This window comes from Oncorhynchus tshawytscha, linkage group LG09 (genome assembly GCF_018296145.1).
Source record: "Oncorhynchus tshawytscha isolate Ot180627B linkage group LG09, Otsh_v2.0, whole genome shotgun sequence".
Taxonomy (NCBI): domain Eukaryota; kingdom Metazoa; phylum Chordata; class Actinopteri; order Salmoniformes; family Salmonidae; genus Oncorhynchus; species Oncorhynchus tshawytscha.
Window position 1 is genome coordinate 78099558 of NC_056437.1, and position 20822 is coordinate 78120379.

The 20822-nt window shown below is 43.4% G+C and overlaps 2 protein-coding genes across 10 annotated transcripts in view; one reads left to right on the top strand and one right to left on the bottom strand.

The window, feature by feature from the left end:
* The window catches only part of LOC112258776 (rho GTPase-activating protein 12), a 47277-nt gene extending 35008 nt beyond the window's left edge, over positions 1 to 12269 (top strand). For 4 of the 7 annotated variants that reach the window (XM_024433341.2, XM_024433340.2, XM_024433343.2 and 1 more), the window contains one exon: positions 2261 to 3556. In XM_024433341.2, coding sequence (XP_024289109.1) covers positions 2261 to 2438 — 178 coding nt within the window. In that variant the 3' untranslated portion in view covers positions 2439 to 3556. Of the gene's footprint in view, positions 1 to 2260; positions 3557 to 11745 lie in introns of those variants that run through there. The other 3 variants (XM_024433344.2, XM_024433345.2, XM_024433346.2) reach the window with 3 other exon arrangements.
* Positions 12270 to 16481: 4212 nt separating this feature from the next.
* LOC112258775 (serine/threonine-protein kinase WNK4) overlaps positions 16482 to 20822 on the bottom strand; it is an 82316-nt gene continuing 77975 nt past the window's right edge. For all 3 annotated transcript variants that reach the window (XM_042327507.1, XM_042327505.1, XM_042327506.1), the window contains 5 exons: positions 20568 to 20661; positions 19491 to 20091; positions 18533 to 18738; positions 18352 to 18446; positions 16482 to 18133 (listed from right to left, as the gene is read on the bottom strand). In XM_042327507.1, the coding sequence (XP_042183441.1) occupies positions 18131 to 18133; positions 18352 to 18446; positions 18533 to 18738; positions 19491 to 20091; positions 20568 to 20661 (999 nt within the window). In that variant the 3' untranslated portion in view covers positions 16482 to 18130. The remainder of the gene's footprint in view (positions 18134 to 18351; positions 18447 to 18532; positions 18739 to 19490; positions 20092 to 20567; positions 20662 to 20822) is intronic.

The following is a 20822-nucleotide window of genomic DNA, read 5'->3' on the forward strand; positions in this document are numbered from 1 at the left end:
ATGGAAGCAGTCTTGGAGTGTGGAGTCAGCTTGGTCAGACCAGCGTTGAACAGACCTCAGCGTGGGAGCTTCTTTTTTTAGTTTCTGTCTGTAGGCAGGGATCAACAAATGGAGTCGTGGTCAGCTTTTCCGAAAGGAGGGCGGGGCAGGGCCTTATATGCGTCGCGGAAGTTAGAGTAACAATGATCCAAGGTTTTTCCACCCCTGGTTGCGCAATCGATATGCTGATAAAATTTAGGGAGTCTTGTTTTCAGATTAGCCTTGTTAAAATCCCCAGCTACAATGAATGCAGCCTCCGGATAAATGGATTCCAGTTTGCAAAGAGTCAAATAAAGTTAGTTCAGAGCCATAGATGTGTCTGCTTGGGGGATATATACGGCTGTGATTATAATCGAAGAGAATTCTCTTGGTAGATAATGTGGTCGACATTTGATTGTGAGGAATTCTAAATCAGGTGAACAGAAGGATTTGAGTTCCTGTATGTTTCTTTCATCACACCATGTCTCGTTAGCCATAAGGCATACGCCCCCGCCCCTCTTCTTACCAGAAAGATGTTTGTTTCTGTCGGCGCGATGCGTGGAGAAACCCGCTGGCTGCACCGCCTCCGATAGCATCTCTCCAGTAAGCCATGTTTCCGTGAAGCAAAGAACGTTACAGTCTCTGATGTCCCTCTGGAATGCTACCCTTGCTCGGATTTCATCAACCTTGTTGTCAAGAGACTGGACATTGGCGAGAAGAATGCTAGGGAGTGGTGCACGATGTGCCCGTCTCCGGAGTCTGACCAGAAGACCGCCTCGTTTCCCTCTTTTACGGAGTCGTTTTTTTGGGTCGCCGCATAGGATCCATTCCGTTGTCCTGGTTGAAAGGCAGAACACAGGATCCGCTTCGTGAAAATCATATTTTTGGTCGTACTGATGGTGAGTTGATGCTGATCTTATATTCAGTAGTTCTTCTCGACTGTATGTAATGAAACCTAAGATGACCTGGGGTACTAATGTAAGAAATAAAACGTAAAAAAACAAAAAACTGCATAGTTTCCTAGGAACGCGAAGCGAGGCGGCCATCTCTGTCGGCGCCAGAAGAGTAGATTTAACTTCCTGACTGATGTCTTGAGATTTTGCTTTAATATATCCACATAATTTTACTTTCTCATGATGCCATCCATTTTGTGAAGTGCACCAGTCCTTCATGCAGTAAAGCACCCCCACAACATGATGCGGCCACCCTCGTGCTTCACGGTTGGGATTGTGTTCTTCGGCTTGCAAAACTCCCCCCTTTTCCTGCAAACATAACGATGGTCGTTATGGCCAAACAGTTCTGTTTTTGTTTCATCAGACCAGAGGACATTTCTCCAAAAAGTACGATCTTTGTCACCCATGTCAAGTTGCAAACCGTAGTCTGGCTTTTTTTATGGCGGTTTTGGAGCAGTGGCTTCTTCCTTGCTGAGCGGCCTTTCAGGTTGTTGATATAGGACTCGTTTTAGTGTGGATATAGATACTTTTGTGCCTGTTTCCTCCAGCATCTTCACAAGGTCCTTTGCTGTTGTTCTGGGATTGATTAGCACTTTTCACACCAAAATACGTTCATCTCTAGGAGGCAGAGCGAGTCTCCTTCCTGAGTGGTATGACGGCTGCGTGGTCCCATGGTGTTTATACTTGCGTACTATTGTTTGTACAGATGAACATGGTACCTTCATGCGTTTGGAAATGACTTCCAAGGATGAACCAGACGTGGATTTCTTTTGATTTTCCCATGATGTCAAGCAAAGTGGCACTGAGTTTGAAGGTAGGCCTTGAAATACATCCATAGGTTCACCTCTTATTGACTCAAATGATGTCAATTAGCCTATCAGAAGCTTCTAAAGCCATGACATACTTTTCTGGAATTTTCCAAGCTGTTTAAAGGCACAGTCAACTTAGTGTATATAAACTTCTGACCCACTGGAATTGTGATATAGTGAATTATAAGTTAAATAACATGTCTGTAAACAATTGTTGGAAAAATGACTTGTGTCATGCACAAAGTAGAAGTCCTAACCAACTTGCCAAAACTATAGTTTGTTAACGTGGAATGGTTGAAAAACGAGTTTTAATGACTCGTCTAAGTGTATGTAAACTTCCGTCTTCAACTGTATATATACAATTCTGTTTCATATAAAACTATACAAATGATATAAATAACTGATATACTAAACACTTTCCAACCTCCTCATACTTCCTCCCACTCCCTCTTCTCCTCATCCCCTCTTCCTCTCTTCCAGAGTGATTGAGTTTGGGGAAAAGAACCGTATGTCAGTCCAGAGTGTGGCCATCGTGTTTGGCCCTACGTTACTCAGGCCCCAGACTGAATCGGCCAACATCACCGTTTACATGGTCTACCAGAACCAGATTGTGGAGCTCATCCTCAAAGAGTTTGAGACAGTATTTGCCCCCAGCTGAGACATTTTCTATGGCACCCATGAGTCAAGAGGGACGGAGACAATGGGGGTTGCCAAGCCCTGGGAAAAGACTGATGGTTACATGGGTTGCTAGATTTGGTAAAGGGAGATTATTTTCTGTCAGTGAACTAGCCTTTAACTGTGGTAGCTCCAAGTCTTCAACCTTCATCCCAAGTTTCAAACTCGTGCTGTCCACCCATCCAGTCATCCATCCAGTCCACCCATCCAGTCATCCATCTGTTTTGGTACGTCCACCCATCCAGTCATCCATCTGTTTTGGTACGTCCACCCATCCAGTCATCCATCTGTTTTGGTACGTCCACCCATCCAGTCATCCATCTGTTTTGGTACGTCCACCCATCCAGTCATCCATCTGTTTTGGTACGTCCACCCACCCAGTCATCCATCTGTTTTGGTACGTCCACTCACAAGAACATTGACAAAAAAAGGAAGTTGAGGGGAAAAAGGAAAAATGGATGAACATGTTGACATACCAAAGTTTACCATGGATCCTATGACAATACCTGGCAATAGGCATCATGTTTAGTTTTACAAATTAAATATATATTACATGTAGGTGTACATGTATTTGGGGGAATATTCTGATGTCGTATCCATGGTTTGGAGTGACATATCTGAGACAGATCGGTCTTTTTAGTGGATGACCTCTTAACTGTATGTTAAAGTCTATGAAAAAGCTTAAATATTGTATACCTTCCCGAATGTTACCTTATCAACAATACAACCAATTAAAATGGTTGTTGTTGCTTTCCTTTTGGCGAGCCATACAGATAGCAAACCACTGCCTTGACTGTGAAGTTATTTGATTACTTCCTAATTTAGAAAAAGGCTGTGAATTTATCAAGGAATACCACTTGCGACTATATTGTGGTGCATTATGCATAACGTGGCTGTACGTTATGGGCAGTATATATGAAAATATATTATGATAGAGCATAACTGTACATTATGGCTGTTTTATAGTATTAATATTAGTACAGAACAAGGATAAGAACAATATATCAAGATATTTTGAACAACTGTTTTTCTCTGTACATAAGAGTTCATCCTACCTTATAAATGAATGTTCTAATAATAAAATAATTCAATTTCTGTCAATGTTTCTGTCCAAAAGGCTGTGAAGTATTTGTAGTTAATCATATCAGTAATGTTAGTTAATCAAAGATAGCTGTAGCTCTGCCCACCGGTGAAGTGGAGCAGAGCATGCTGGGCGATCTACAGCTCAGAGAAGAAGATCAGTAGTCAAGTGAGAGAAAGTTACAGCCATCCTTGTGTTTTCCCACCAGTTAGCTTTCATTGTGTTAGCCAAGACCAGTGTGTGTCCTTGTTCATATACCACACACACACACACACACACTTTAACTTTGGTTAAAGCAAGTTGCCAGACCACTAAGTGCCTTAGCCCATTCATACTACACACACTGTGCGGTGCAGTTCCGTGCTGGTGCATCTTCGGCATTAGTAAACCACCTCAACTGGAATACTACCTGTCTGTCATCTGTGCCCTTACCAAAACATAGGAACGAACACACATAAAATTTGATTTGATTTGAAGTAAAACCTAACCTAAAGAATATACAGTCCACCAAGTCCTCACTTACAATGATTTATTTTACCTTAAATGATTGAGGATGAATGAAATTGACAACGTGATGACAATAAGCCTATAACACCCTGCAAATCATTACCAAAGTTTTGAAAGTATTTGCAAAGCATTTCACTACACCCATAATAAAATCTGCTAAACATGTGTATGTGACAAATTACATTTGATTTGATTTTGAAGACAACGTTTAGATATAATAATATAATTTGAATTAATTGTGAATGGCTGGAGTAAAGTCTACTTTCCACTAATTGGTGGTCTGCGCAGCGCGACTGCAATAAAAACGTGCTGGAACGCAGCCAGAATGTGTGGGCTTTGTAGGCTACTCCAAAACGATAGAGGGCAGAAATGCACCAGTTGCTGGGCTGTCTAGTACAGTCACAAACCAAAGAACATAAAACAACGTACGTCATTTCTATCAGACACATAATAACACTGAAATGGCTTCTAAGGAGCAACTTACAGCGGCACAGAAACAGCTTCTCAGGAAAAGACAAGATCTCGACTTTTGGAAGAAAAACGCGCTAAAAATACGTAGTCGCAACCGCATAGCTGGACTAGCTATCGGGGCGTTTGTCATCGGCATGTGTATCCTTCCATCTAGGGTGCCATACATATCTCAGTCGGACCTTTAACGTTACAACTGTTCCAGCTGGATGTTAGCGGTTATTACTTAGTGTAAAGCGTAGCACAGAGAATTTGACAAACATTTACTTGACAATACTTCCTCAATTCCTGACTTGGAAGACAACGCATGCGTCTAAACGTCCTTGGTTTGTTGCAAGTGGTTTGTTTAAGCAATGAGGTGTGGTATAAGGCCAATAGGCACCTTAGCCGTGGTATATTGGCCATACATCACAAACCCTTATTGCTATTAAACTGGTTACCAACGTAATTAGAGCAGTAAAAATAAATGTTCTGTCATAACCGTCTGATATTCCACGGCTGTCAGCCAATCAGCATTCAGGGCTCGAACCACCCAGTTTATAATTACATTTAGAATATGCTCTGTTATGTCAATTTTTGTTCTCCATGAAGTAAAGCAAAAATGTGTACACCATCTTGTCTATTTCAAATCTTCTCATTGATGGTCCTTGCAATCTGGATTCCTTGGAAGTCACCACCCCCCATTGAAGTTAATATAAAGGGTAGGGACATCCTAAGGATCCAAGTTAGCACGAACACTCATTGATCGAGACAGGTGAGTGTCAGAGAGGAAGATGTGAAGCAAGATGGATAACTGGGCCCAAATCTGTCTTCTCCAGCAGGTGGTGTTTTCCTTTTTTTCTGCTGACTACCTGAGGAGTTTTTGTATGCAGGTCAATGTGTGTCAAATTTGGTTAACAAATGTAGTGGCTTATTTGCTACATCTGGCTCATTGAAAAGAAGTTTTGTAATGCATAGGTTGGTACTGATAAAAGGAGGACAGGACATCCTGGCAACTATATCGGAGTTGTACCTGTTGTTTACTTGCATATGCCCTCTCATGGGCTAAAATGACCTGATTTGCCGCCTCCTGACTGCCTTTAATTTTTTAAGACATTTATTTTAATTGTTAGAGCAGATACTAAGTATCTGGTCAATATATTGCAGGGGCGCAACTTTCACTGGGGAAGGGGGGGCCACGTACTGAAATCGTATTTTTGTCCCCCCCCCCCACAGTTTTATCATTGAAATGTGATACAGAACAAAGCAATGGTGTGCTTTAGGACCATTTATTTTATTTTATTTTATTTTACCTTTATTTAACCAGGTAGGCAAGTTGAGAACAAGTTCTCATTTACAATTGCGACCTGGCCAAGATAAAGCAAAGCAGTTCGACAGATACAACGACACAGAGTTACACATGGAGTAAAACAAACATACAGTCAATAATACAGTATAAACAAGTCTATATACAATGTGAGCAAATGAGGTGAGAAGGGAGGTAAAGGCAAAAAAGGCCATGGTGGCAAAGTAAATACAATATAGCAAGTAAAACACTGGAATGGTAGTTTTGCAATGGAAGAATGTGCAAAGTAGAAATAAAAATAATGGGGTGCAAAGGAGCAAAATAAATAAATAAATAAAAATTAAATACAGTTGGGAAAGAGGTAGTTGTTTGGGCTAAATTATAGGTGGGCTATGTACAGGTGCAGTAATCTGTGAGCTGCTCTGACAGTTGGTGCTTAAAGCTAGTGAGGGAGATAAGTGTTTCCAGTTTCAGAGATTTTTGTAGTTCGTTCCAGTCATTGGCAGCAGAGAACTGGAAGGAGAGGCGGCCAAAGGAAGAATTGGTTTTGGGGGTGACTAGAGAGATATACCTGCTGGAGCGTGTGCTACAGGTGGGAGATGCTATGGTGACCAGCGAGCTGAGATAAGGGGGGACTTTACCTAGCAGGGTCTTGTAGATGACATGGAGCCAGTGGGTTTGGCGACGAGTATGAAGCGAGGGCCAGCCAACGAGAGCGTACAGGTCGCAATGGTGGGTAGTATATGGGGCTTTGGTGATAAAACGGATTGCACTGTGATAGACTGCATCCAATTTGTTGAGTAGGGTATTGGAGGCTATTTTGTAAATGACATTGCCAAAGTCGAGGACTGGTAGGATGGTCAGTTTTACAAGGGTATGTTTGGCAGCATGAGTGAAGGATGCTTTGTTGCGAAATAGGAAGCCAATTCTAGATTTAACTTTGGATTGGAGATGTTTGATATGGGTCTGGAAGGAGAGTTTACAGTCTAACCAGACACCTAAGTATTTGTAGTTGTCCACGTATTCTAAGTCAGAGCCGTCCAGAGTAGTGATGTTGGACAGGCTGGTAGGTGCAGGTAGCGATCGGTTGAAGAGCATGCATTTAGTTTTACTTGTATTTAAGAGCAATTGGAGGCCACGGAAGGAGAGTTGTATGGCATTGAAGCTTGCCTGGAGGGTTGTTAACACAGTGTCCAAAGAAGGGCCGGAAGTATACAGAATGGTGTCGTCTGCGTAGAGGTGGATCAGGGATTCACCAGCAGCAAGAGCGACCTCATTGATGTATACAGAGAAGAGAGTCGGTCCAAGAATTGAACCCTGTGGCACCCCCATAGAGACTGCCAGAGGTCCGGACAGCAGACCCTCCGATTTGACACACTGAACTCTATCAGAGAAGTAGTTGGTGAACCAGGCGAGGCAATTATTTGAGAAACCAAGGCTGTCGAGTCTGCCGATGAGGATGTGGTGATTGACAGAGTCGAAAGCCTTGGCCAGATCAATGAATACGGCTGCACAGTAATGTTTCTTATCGATGGCGGTTAAGATATCGTTTAGGACCTTGAGCGTGGCTGAGGTGCACCCATGACCAGCTCTGAAACCAGATTGCATAGCAGAGAAGGTATGGTGAGATTCGAAATGGTCGGTAATCTGTTTGTTGACTTGGCTTTCGAAGACCTTAGAAAGGCACGGTAGGATAGATATAGGTCTGTAGCAGTTTGGGTCAAGAGTGTCCCCCTTTGAAGAGGGGGATGACCGCAGCTGCTTTCCAATCTTTGGGAATCTCAGACGACACGAAAGAGAGGTTGAACAGGCTAGTAATAGGGGTGGCAACAATTTCGGCAGATAATTTTAGAAAGAAAGGGTCCAGATTGTCTAGCCCGGCTGATTTGTAGGGGTCCAGATTTTGCAGCTCTTTCAGAACATCAGCTGAATGGATTTGGGAGAAGGAGAAATGGGGAAGGCTTGGGCGAGTTGCTGTTGGGGGTGCAGTGCTGTTGTCCGGGGTAGGAGTAGCCAGGTGGAAAGCATGGCCAGCCGTAGAAAAATGCTTATTGAAATTCTCAATTATGGTGGATTTATCATTGGTGACAGTGTTTCCTATCTTCAGTGCAGTGGGCAGCTGGGAGGAGGTGTTCTTATTCTCCATGGACTTTACAGTGTCCCAGAACTTTTTGAGTTAGTGTTGCAGGAAGCAAATTTCTGCTTGAAAAAGCTAGCCTTGGCTTTTCTAACTGCCTGTGTATAATGGTTTCTAGCTTCCCTGAACAGCTGCATATCACGGGGCTGTTCGATGCTAATGCAGAATGCCATAGGATGTTTTTGTGTTGGTTAAGGGCAGTCAGGTCTGGGGAGAACCAAGGGCTATATCTGTTCCTGGTTCTAAATTTCTTGAATGGGGCATGTTTATTTAAGATGGTTAGGAAGGCATTTTTTAAAAATATCCAGGCATCCTCTACTGACGGGATGAGATCAATATCCTTCCAGGATACCCCGGCCAGGTCGATTAAAAAGGCCTGCTCGCAGAAGTGTTTCAGGGAGCGTTTTACAGTGATGAGTGGAGGTCGTTTGACCGCTGACCCATTACGGATGCAGGCAATGAGGCAGTGATCAATGAGATCTTGGTTGAAGACAGCAGAGGTGTATTTAGAGGGGAAGTTGGTTAGGATGATATCTATGAGGGTGCCCGTGTTTAAGGCTTTGGGGAGGTACCTGGTAGGTTCATTGATAATTTGTGTGAGATTGAGGGCATCAAGTTTAGATTGTAGGATGGCTGGGGTGTTAAGCATGTTCCAGTTTAGGTCACCTAGCAGCACGAACTCTGAAGATAGATGGGGGCAATCAGTTCACCAGGACCATGCGGATACCTCCGTGCAGTCAACTAGGCTGTTTGGAATGTGTATCCCACTGGATAAAAAAATAAATAATAATTTCCCCCCCACTTCTAAAACCAAAGTTGTGACCCTGATATAGGGCCTTTTGGGGTGGACACCCAGCTGTCTCAATCAATGAGAGAAGATTTTAAATAGACAAGATGACAGCATACACATTGCTGGATTACTTAATAGAGCAAAAACATTTTTAAATTAAATTCTAACTAGCCATTGATGTTTAGAAGACATGCGCTGTCTTTCAAGTCAGGAATGAAGGAAGTATCGGAAAGTAGGTTGGTAGAAAAATGGGCTTTAAATTGACATTTTTCATTGGTAGTACAGGTGCACCCCGATTTAAAGTTAGGATCATAACATTTAGAAGCACCAGCATGTTTTTTTCTACTGTACCAATATTAATTTCTAGCTACTTTTGAGCCCTATAAACTGTAAATACATTTGTTTGTTATAAAAAGCTCAAATGTTAATACAAAAACCTGTCATTGAAATGAGTCATTTGTGGAATATTAGGTTTCTCCATTGTGTGAAAGTACTACTTATTGAGGTACATTTAGTGGTGGAAATTGTCATACTTGAGTAAAAGTAAAGAAAATGACTCAAGTAAATGTGAAAGTCACCCAGTAAAATACTACTTGAGTAAGTCTAAAAGTATTGGGTTTTAAATATAGTTAAGTATCAAATGTAATTTTAATTGCTAAAATAAATTCCAGATTCCTTATGGTATGTTCTTTAAATTTAAATTTATGGATAGCTAGGGGCACATTACTACACTTAGACATCATTTACAAATGAAGCATTTGTGTTTAGTGAGTCCGCTAGATCAGAGGCAGTAGAGGTGACCAGGGATGTTCTCTTGATAAGTGTGTGAATTGGAATAAGCATTCAAAATGTAACAAGTACTTTTGAGTATCACAGAAAATGTATGGAGTAAAAAGTACAAGTTGTCAAAAATATAAATAGTAAAGGACTGTCATGACGTTGGCCTGGGGGATTGGTTTATGACAGTCATAAATACCCCCCCCCCCTTCTCTAAACTACTGAGGTTACATTTAAAAAAAACCTTGGTTAACATAGAGATTCTGGGAACATCAGTATGTGGGGGGAAATGAACTATATTCTGGTAATCCAAACAATTGAACATGTGCAGTGGTACTTAATGAATATGATGTAAGTTTGGTTGTCATCTGAGACATTCTCATCAATGATAAGATGACATAAACTCTACAGTGGAAAGTCTATACATCAGAGTTATCAGATTCACATGGAATTGTTGTTCAATTTAAATGTTTGAATATGAAATTATTTGTGATGGGATAAAATGTGATTTTAGCTTCTAAAATGTGAGATTTGGATTTTCACAAGATAGGGCTGCTCAATCAGTGGCCCTCCCCTGTGAAGGGACAAGGGCTATAAAACTTTTCAAACACACCATCCTCTTCCTTCCTATATAAGCTCTTGACAACAACATAACTATCTGTTCCAATGAGGATGACGATCCTATGTCAGAATGGTTCAGATAAAACTACAGAACGAAGCCAACATCAGCATGAGCTTTGGTTGCGAATGGTATGAACTTTGAACTCTTATTCACGACAGAAGTGATACCTCCTAGCTGTTGAGTTAGCGACCGCAGCTGCAAATGCAGGTTAGGAAGGAACAGACAGAGTATCCCATCTACCACACAACGACGTTACTACAACTTATCCAGGTGACCACCAGAAACATTCTTCAAAGGACAGAGGACTCGGTTTGGCAACACGGTCTTCCATCTACCACCAACCCACTGAAGCGCAGCTCATAGTAAATATTTATTGCATTTTCCTTTTCCCAATGGGCGGTAATTTAGAATGCATAATATACTGTATTTACGATAGCACAGCTTCACCTTTGTTCCAGTCTCCCGCTCTTTCACTCAACCCAGCCCCTTTGTTTAACAAGCTGTCATATCTGTTCCGCCCTCTAGGGACGTTTTCCTATGACGTAAAGAATTATCCAGGTATAATTCATTCTTTGTATATGTAATTCTGTGTGATTAGTTAGGTATTTAGTAAATAAATAATTAAACCCAATTTTGTATTGATGATTCAACTTGTTAGCCAGCGTTCTTGCAGATAACCAAGAATTTACAACTTTCAGATTATGAGACTGAAGTAAGATGAAGATTAATGTTGACTGCTATTGATTTAAAATATTACTAGTTCTTTAAGAGTTTATTCGGAAGATAACAGCTCTATAAATATTATTTTGTGGTGCCCGACTCTCTAGTTAATTACATTTACATGATTAGCTCAATCAGGTGATATGAATTATTTTATAGAATAGCATGTTTTAGCAATTCATCTGGCATAACCAAAGACACGACAGTACAGATACCCAAAAAAAAAACTTAAGTAAAAATACTTTAAAGTACTGCTTAAGTACTTTACACCACTGGGTACATAAGTGAAAATTGTACACTAAGAGCGAACTGGTTTATGAATGTATAGTCAATCCATGACATTTTTCTCTGTAGTAATGGGTGCAGTCACGACAGTAAGGAATCTACGCCCACTTTTATTTCTAGGGCACTTATACAACGGTACAGCGAAGCTTAATCATTACAACAATTATTGTCTGTGTGACTATTTTTCTAGGTGCACGGTGCTCCCAAAATAAAATGGCAGGTCGCACAACAAAATATTTAGGAGCATATGCAACCAAAATGGTTGCACTTTATAGCCCTGGTCGAAAATGATCTGGTCTACGCTTTACATGTTCTAAGAAACGCCTTTCAGCCAGTTGGAACAGTGGTAATGGTCTGACAAGGCAATATTTTTCATAGCCACTAACTAGCTGGCTGCTAATGTTAGCATGTCATGGTCACCAAATAGGTTCCTAGCTAGTTTGTGTGTGGTGTGTGTGTCTTATCATTTCACACTGCTCTAAAATGATCCACAGCACTCAATATGGCACTGCAATGAAAACCACAACTCTGCAGAAATATACTGAAGTGCTCTTTGAGAGGAAAAAGGCAAAGGTTTCTCCTGCCTGTTTTGTGGCCTTAACCATTTTTTGTATTCAGTCAGCTACACCATCCTCTCAGTGAAGCAGGAGAGGATCATGGAGGACATTGATAATGAGGCAAAGATCAATTACATCAGAGGCCCCAGGACCGGGACCAACTCTTAGGGATGTTCCCAGCTCCCTCACCTGCACAGGAACAGTGGAAGCTGAGCTCACACGGGACTGGACTGTCAATCTGCCATACGCAACTGTGGCCAAAACATACACACTTGTTTTTGAAAGGTGGAGGCGCCTATCAGTTTCTGTTATTTCAATATGCATTGTAGAGATAGATGTAACCTTGCACATGCTCTAGACCTGGATACCCTGCAAACTGGTTTCTGAATGTAATATAACTCGTTATATAATAAGAGGTTGTTTAAGAATATTACATGGTCTGTGTATTGTGTAACTAATTGGCCTCGTAATATAGGAGAAAGCTTACGTGTTGGGCTCTTCCATGATATTCGGATGTTGTTAGAGAATTAAATAAAACGTAAAGCTGCAATCAGATGATTAGTGTGTAATAAATTATTTACTTACTTGACGGTGTATCAGTTTTGAGTTTTCAAAGTCAATGCGTGATGATTTTGGGCATCAACCTAAAGGGAAAGAAAACTCAAAACATTGCATGATGAGGCACTGCATCGCCGTGCTAGCTGTGCCACCAGAGACTCTGTGTTCAAGCCCAGGCCCTGTCGCAGCCGGCCGTGACCGGGAGGTCCATGGATACACGCACAATTGGCCTAGCGTCATCCGGGTTAGGGAGGGTTTGGCCGGTAGGGATATCCTTGTCTCATCGCGCACTAGCGACTTCTGTGGCGGGCCGGGCGCAGTGCACGCTGCAGTGCACGCTGACCAGGTCGCCAGGTGCACGGTGTTTCCTCCAACACATTGGTGCGGCTGGCTTCCGGGTTGGATGCGCGCTGTGTTAAGAAGCAGTGCGGCTTGGTCAAATCAAATCAAATTTTATTTGTCACATACACATGGTTAGCAGATGTTAATGCGAGTGTAGCGAAATGCTTGTGCTTCTAGTTCCGACAATGCAGTAATAACGAGCAAGTAATCTAACTAACAATTCCAAAAAAAACTACTGTGTGTAAGGGGATAAAGAATATGTACATAAGGATATATGAATGAGTGATGGTACAGAGCAGCATAGGCAAGATACAGTAGATGATATCGAGTACAGTATATACATATGAGATAAGTATGTAAACCAAGTGGCATAGTTAAAGTGGCTAGTGATACATGTATTACATAAGGATGCAGTCGATGATATAGAGTACAGTATCAACGTATGCATATGAGATGAACAATGTAGGGTAAGTAACATTATATAAGGTAGCATTGTTTAAAGTGGCTAGCGATACATTTACATCATTTCCCATCAATTCCCATGATTAAAGTGGCTGGAGTAGAGTCAGTGTCATTGACAGTGTGTTGGCAGTAGCCACTCAATGTTAGTGGTGGCTGTTTAACAGTCTGATGGCCTTGAGATAGAAGCTGTTTTTCAGTCTCTCGGTCCCAGCTTTGATGCACCTGTACTGACCTCGCCTTCTGGATGGCAGCGGGGTGAACAGGCAGTGGCTCGGGTGGTTGATGTCCTTGATGATCTTTATGGCCTTCCTGTAGCATCGGGTGGTGTAGGTGTCCTGGAGGGCAGGTAGTTTGCCCCGGTGATGCGTTGTGCAGACCTCACTACCCTCTGGAGAGCCTTACGGTTGAGGGCGGTGCAGTTGCCATACCAGGCGGTGATACAGCCCGCCAGGATGCTCTCGATTGTGCATCTGTAGAAGTTTGTGAGTGCTTTTGGTGACAAGCCGAATTTCTTCAGCCTCCTGAGGTTGAAGAGGCGCTGCTGCGCCTTCCTCACGATGCTGTCTGTGTGAGTGGACCAATTCAGTTTGTCTGTGATGTGTATGCCGAGGAACTTAAAACTTGCTACCCTCTCCACTACTGTTCCATCGATGTGGATGGGGGTGTTCCCTCTGCTGTTTCCTGAAGTCCACAATCATCTCCTTAGTTTTGTTGACGTTGAGTGTGAGGTTATTTTCCTGACACCACACTCCGAGGGCCCTCACCTCCTCCCTGTAGGCCGTCTCGTCGTTGTTGGTAATCAAGCCTACCACTGTTGTGTCGTCCGCAAACTTGATGATTGAGTTGGAGCGTGCGTGGCCACGCAGTCGTGGGTGAACAGGGAGTACAGGAGAGGGCTCAGAACGCACCCTTGTGGGGCCCCAGTGTTGAGGATCAGCGGGGAGGAGATGTTGTTGCCTACCCTCACCACCTGGGGGCGGCCCATCAGGAAGTCCAGTACCCAGTTGCACAGGGCGGGGTCGAGACCCAGGGTCTCGAGCTTGATGACGAGCTTGGAGGGTACTATGGTGTTGAATGCCGAGCTGTAGTCGATGAACAGCATTCTCACATAGGTATTCCTCTTGTCCAGATGGGTTAGGGCAGTGTGCAGTGTGGTTGAGATTGCATCGTCTGTGGACCTATTTGGGCGGTAAGCAAATTGGAGTGGGTCAAGGGTGTCAGGTAGGGTGGAGGTGATATGGTCCTTGACTAGTCTCTCAAAGCACTTCATGATGACGGATGTGAGTGCTACGGGGCGGTAGTCGTTTAGCTCAGTTACCTTAGCTTTCTTGGGAACAGGAACAATGGTGGCCCTCTTGAAGCATGTGGGAACAGCAGACTGGTATAGGGATTGATTGAATATGTCCGTAAACACACCGGCCAGCTGGTCTGCGCATGCTCTGAGGGCGCGGCTGGGGATGCCGTCTGGGCCTGCAGCCTTGCGAGGGTTAACACGTTTAAATGTCTTACTCACTTCGGCTGCAGTGAAGGAGAGACCGCATGTTTCCGTTGCAGGCCGTGTCAGTGGCACTGTATTGTCCTCAAAGCGGGCAAAAAAGTTATTTAGTCTGCCTGGGAGCAAGACATCCTGGTCCGTGACTGGGCTGGGTTTCTTCCTGTAGTCCGTGATTGACTGTAGACCCTGCCACATACCTCTTGTGTCTGAGCTGTTGAATTGAGATTCTACTTTGTCTCTGTACTGGCGCTTAGCTTGTTTGATAGCCTTGCGGAGGGAATAGCTGCACTGTTTGTATTCAGTCATGTTACCAGACACCTTGCCCTGATTAAAAGCAGTGGTTCGTGCCTTCAGTTTCACACGAATGCTGCCATCAATCCACGGTTTCTGGTTAGGGAATGTTTTAATCGTTGCTATGGGAACGACATCTTCAACGCACGTTCTAATGAACTCGCACACCGTATCAGCGTATTCGTCAATGTTGTTGGGTTGTGTTTCGGGGGACGCATGGCTTTCGACTACCCAGAGCCCGTACGGGAGTTGTAGCGATGAGACAAGACAGTAACTACTAACAATTGGATACCACGAAATTGGGGAGAAAATAAAAAAATAAAAACATTGCATGATGTTGAATTGTCATTTATTAGCAATATGTACAAATAGGATTTAGGAAACAATCACGCTTGAAAGGTAAAAAACAAATGTTAATTAAAGGCACAGAATCTGGATGGCAGTATGTTTTCTAGAAACACGATTGACAACAAAATAGAGCTCATGACATCCTAAATATATATTGTATATTTACTGTTGATGTCTTGATTTAGAAGAACACAATCTGAGTAATATATTTCATGTGTTCTACTACAATCGTTCCCCATGTGCATACTTTAAGGCAAATAGCTCAGAATTCTTCACAGCTTCAGGTCTTTGTCATTAATCAAATAATTACCAACACTAAATGCATAGGCACGCATACCGATTTAAAATATATAACTATACATCTTTACCCCGCTATTATTTATAGGTACGCAATTGTTCAATAGCAATAGTGAACGGCCCCTCTGGAAAGTGCATTGTATCAATCCATAGATTAAAATATGTTTTTAAAGCATAAGCATCCACTCTTTGCTTAAAAAATGAAGGCTGATAAGTGACACCCAGTATCTTTACTACTAGGCCATAGAAAGTGAGTAACAAATGAACAATGTGTAGTATATTATAAGACCTGGAGTGTTTGTATACTGAACAAAAATTTTAACGCAACATGCAACAATTTCAAAGATTTTACTGAGTTACAGTTCATATAAGGAAATCAGTCAAATGAAATGAATTCATTAGGCCCTAATCTTTGGATTTCATATCACAGGGAATAAAGATATGCATCTGTTGGTCACAGATACCTTAACAAAAAATGGGTCTCGCAATGGGCCTCACGATCTCATCACGGTATTTCTGTGCATTTAAATTGCCATCGATAAAATGCAATTGTGTTCGGTGTCCGTAGCTTATGCCTGCCCATACCATAGCCACACCGCCACCATGGGACACTGTTCACAACGTTGTAATCAGCAAACCACTCAACCCACGACGCCATACACGTGGTATGTGGTTGTGAGGCTGGTTGGATGTACTGCCACATTCTCTAAAACGAAGTTGGAGTCGGTTTAAATTTAATGTTAAATTAATGTTAAATGCTCTGGCAACAGGCCTGGTGGACATTCATGCAGTCAGCATGCCAATTGCACATGCCCTCAAAACTTGAGACATCTGTAGCATTGTGTTGTGTGACAAAACTTGCACATTTTAGAGTGACCTTTTATTGTTCCCAGCACAAGGTGCACCTGTGTAATGATCGTGCTGTTTAATCAGCTTCTTGAAGGATGAAGGAGGCTGGAATATCTTGGCAAAGGAGAAATGCTCACTCACCGGGATGTAAACAAATGTAATTTTAGAGAACTAAGCTTTTTGTGCATATGGAACATTTCTGGGATCTTTTACTTCAGCTCATGAAACATGGGACAAACTCTTTACATGTTGCGTTTATATTTTTGTTCAGTGTACGTTCAATAAAGTGACATTTAGTTTTTCATGCACCATGTGTGATTTGTGTTGCTTCATGAACATTTGTTTACACCAAATACAGCTCTGATGTTTTGCTGATACTTGCAGGCAGCTTGGATTGACTCTTATTTAGGTGTACTTGATTTAGTTCGCCAAGCACACCAAGTAAGCGGAGCTGCAAAATGGAAAACTGCTTACCTGACTTGCCGGTCAATACATGAGATAGATGCATATTTGTTCATCCCATTCCTTATGCAATATTATAAACCATACAAATACACTGTTTTGAGGCAATGATTACATCTCATCCTGCTAAAGCTATCTTATCTCCTGAGCAGACATATGCAGTGTTTACCGTGAATACAGTCTCCGTGACCGCAGGAACATTGCCTTTAGTTGTCAATCGCAACATTAAGCAGATCTTCAGCACTTCGGATTGAATAGGGTCATATTGTATTAAGAGGAGTTCCTGCTTGCAGCAGTTGGATAACGAAGTGCAGGAGAGAGCAGGGCTTCTGGGACGTGTTTTCCAGGGATAGCACAGGCAGCATCCGCATAAGAGCACACGCAGAAACACACACCTTAAGCCTTCCTATCCTCACTTTCCATTTGACCTGACGCTACACACAGCTATATAAGCTTAGCATCCTTAAGAACGGGAGGGGGACTTCCTTAGCTTGGTGTCACAATACTAACTCATGGTATTGCTCATGAACCAGATGGCAGATAGGGTGCTTTGGTGCTCTGACAATGGGATCCTTATCTATCATCGTTAGGAGGAGTGTTTAGTGAGGCCCATCGTGTGGATGACCATGGCCTTTTCTCATTTGGGAAAAAGTCCGTCCTCCAACCTCTCCTCCGTCCTCTCTCCTCCGTGACTCAGAAACTGATAAGTGGTCGAGGCGAACAGAAGTGTGTTCCTCCTCCTTGTTAGCCATCTTTCATAGATGATAGTCATGTGTGTCCTACCTGAGTCCTTCACCGAATAATTTAGAAATCTGCCTCACCCCCTTTGAATCAGCTTTAGTTTTTTTGATGGAGAAAAGCATGCACATGTTTACAAACAATATGCTACTTGTAGTTGTATCTATAAAATGTCTTGATCAACTAACTTCATTTGTTTTTATCACTCTACACATTTATTTTGGGATCCACTCCTGTAAACGTAATTTGCCTGTGTGGTGAAGGAGTCTAATTTCTTACAAGCTCATTTTCGTCCTCGTTCACTCTCCTTGCTACCTCTCCACAATTACCTTTTTCAAAAGGAGGTGAGAGAGGAGAGAGGACAGAGGAAAGAGGACGCAGGAGTTGAGCAAATCCAATTGAGAAAAGGCCCATGTCTTCTGGCCATCCGGTTCCCCATCCCAAGGCTCAGGCTGGGAGCTATCTGTTCAGCACTGGGCTTGGCAACTTATTGGTCATCATTGGGCTCCCTCTCTTCCTGGTTGGTGGTTGGGAGGGGAGGCGGCTGGCCACATTATCACCTGCCACAACCCCCTGTGCTCCGGATCACACAGGGAGACGAGTCTCACTAGTAGGAGAGAAGTTAGAGGTCAGAGGGCGTAGTGTGTTCACCAAATAACCAAGCAGGTTAACAAATAAATACCAAGGTGACTACGTTAACATATTATTTTCATCACTGCACAGTTTTTTTAGAAGGATTACACCTGTCAAAATGTTCTACGTTATTGTTCACACTGACAGGGTACAGGGTACAGGGATCATGGGTCAGACAGGGTGCTTGCTCACCATCCGGTTGTAGTCGGGGGCAAAGGTCACCCCTTTACTGGACCTCTCCTGAGAGCCACTGCTGCTGCCACTGACTGAGTTTTTACGCATGATCCCTGTGTTTGTAAGACATGGAGGGAATAGCTAAGTCATAATGAACTCCCAACCAGACAGCAACATAACTACTACAATACCAACTGACCTGCAGGGGGCAGTATATCCAGTCTCTGCAGGCTGTTCCTACGCGAGCAGGGGTAGTTGCCGCTCTTGGAGAGGCGCCTCTGGCGGTTGTTGAGCATCGCGGCGGGGGACATGATGCCAGGGGGAGGCACCTTTCCCATCTGCTCATACAGTGCCTCAATCTCCCTCTTCTGAGTGAGCTGGAGGGCCTGCGCCTCTGACAGGTGCCTGAGAGAGAGAGAGAGAGAGAGAGAGAGAGAAAGGAAGGAAGGACAGAGAGGGGGAAGGGAGTAGAAGAAGAAAGAGAGAGAAAGTGCACAGAACATGAATAGAGGACAAGGAGGAGAGAATACAAGAGAGAGTGCATGGGACAGGGAAAGAGTTGAGAAAGGAGAAGATGGTCAGGGGTAAGAAGAGTTTTATTAAGTTAGCTTGAATTGGTGTTTGTGTTTTCAGTCAGGTCGTAAATTTGGAAGATCATTTTGGTTTAATGACCATTTGGTGTTGGCAAACCAAGTTTTATGTCATGCTCTAATGATGACAGTGGAGGCTGGTGGGAGGAGCTATAGGAGGACAGGCTCATTGTAATAACTGGAATGGAATCAATGGGACGGTATCAAACATATGGAAACCGCATGTTTGACTCCGTTCCATTGATTCCATTTCAACCATTACAATGAGCCCATCCCCATATATAGCTCCTCCCACCAGCCTCCACTGAATGACAATGCTTATGACCTTATTACACATGTTGATGTCAACAGTTCTTTGAAGTCTTTTTAGTTCAACTAGAGTGATAAAGACACACCTCTACTTCCTATCAACAGTGTGGCCATAACTCGTTTGTTTTGGAGGACTGCGGAGGAACCGGTGACCTTGATTGGTGGACTCACGTTTTGTACTTTGACTGTGTGTTTGTTCACAACCTCAGAGACTTAACTTCAAAAACAGAAATGGTGCGCCTCCTCTCCTCCACTCACCTGTCCCTGAGTTCCTGTAGCTCCTCGCACATATCCTCGTTCTCGCTCTCTGTCTCGTCACTGCTGACATACGATGCGCTGCGTGTGTAGCTCATCCAGGGCTGGTTTAGGTTGCTCCCGCTAAACTGGGGGCTCCCCGCTGTACCCTCCCACAGGCTCAGGCTCAGCCTCCGGCCCCCCCTTCTCCTCAGCTCCTCCTCCTCATCCTCCTCTCCCTCCTTTTGCTCCTTGTCGGGCTCCTTGTCGGGCTCCTTGTCGGGCTCCTCCTCACTCTCCTGCTGGTCCTCCTGCTCTGTCTGCTTAGGGCCTCCAGGCAAAGAGTGGGCGATGTCTAGGTTACACAGGGGCCCGCCGGGGGATCGCTGGGGAAGGGACACGGTTACAGTGCTAATGCTGCTTTCTGATTCGCCCCCCTGCTCCTCGGTGCTGGTATCAGATTCACTGTCCCGGGAGGAAGGGCTGATGCTAACGGTGACAGTGGGCGGGGTTTGGTGTTGTGGGTGGGTTTGGGGAGGATCCTGGGCTGGGCTAGCGGAGGCTGCAGGGATCTCTCTGCTGGGTGTGACTTGGAAACGGCCGACGGTAACTGTAGGCTTTTTCTCTGTTGGAGGGAGAGAGAGAGAGAGAAGAAGAGAGCGGGGGAGAGTGAGAGTTATTTCACATTACGTATTATAATGGTGTCTAGAAAGTCATTGACATTAAGCCAGCCTACTCATCTACACAACAAAGTATTTCTCATCAAAGTTCATACTACAGGTCGGGCACTTGGGGGGCAGACTTAACTGTACAATGATTTAAGTCATGTTGCTTGAGAGAGTACCTTGGGGTCATACAAGTACACAGCAAAAAGTGAATTGATAAATTAGTGATCCACAGTATCGTATATTAAGTTGCCATGGACACAGCAGGTGCAAAAATACAATGTGGCTTTTCCTGACATATCGGCTACCTTGGAAACAGACAGTGCTTTAAAAATGTACATGAATTAAAAATGAATTGACGTGATTGACTATTATTAGCTCATCATGCCAAATGCATACACAATGAAAAGGTGTATGGCATGGAGAGAGAGCTTACCCTCAGAGATAGGTGACAGTCTGTTTTTGGCAGCGTTTGCTCCCGACTCTGACACCACCAGGGTGGAAGAGGTTCTTAGCCTGGGTGAAGACACCTGCAGGGTAAAATAACATTATAACAAATAACATTTTTTCAGCTTTACCAGCTCAGTGCTGTAATAATACACTATGCCAAAACATGTTACAGGCGTGTCTAATCTATACAACACTGTAGAGGAACAGGTTTGAGGTTTTAAAGGTAAGGCAACACAGGTTG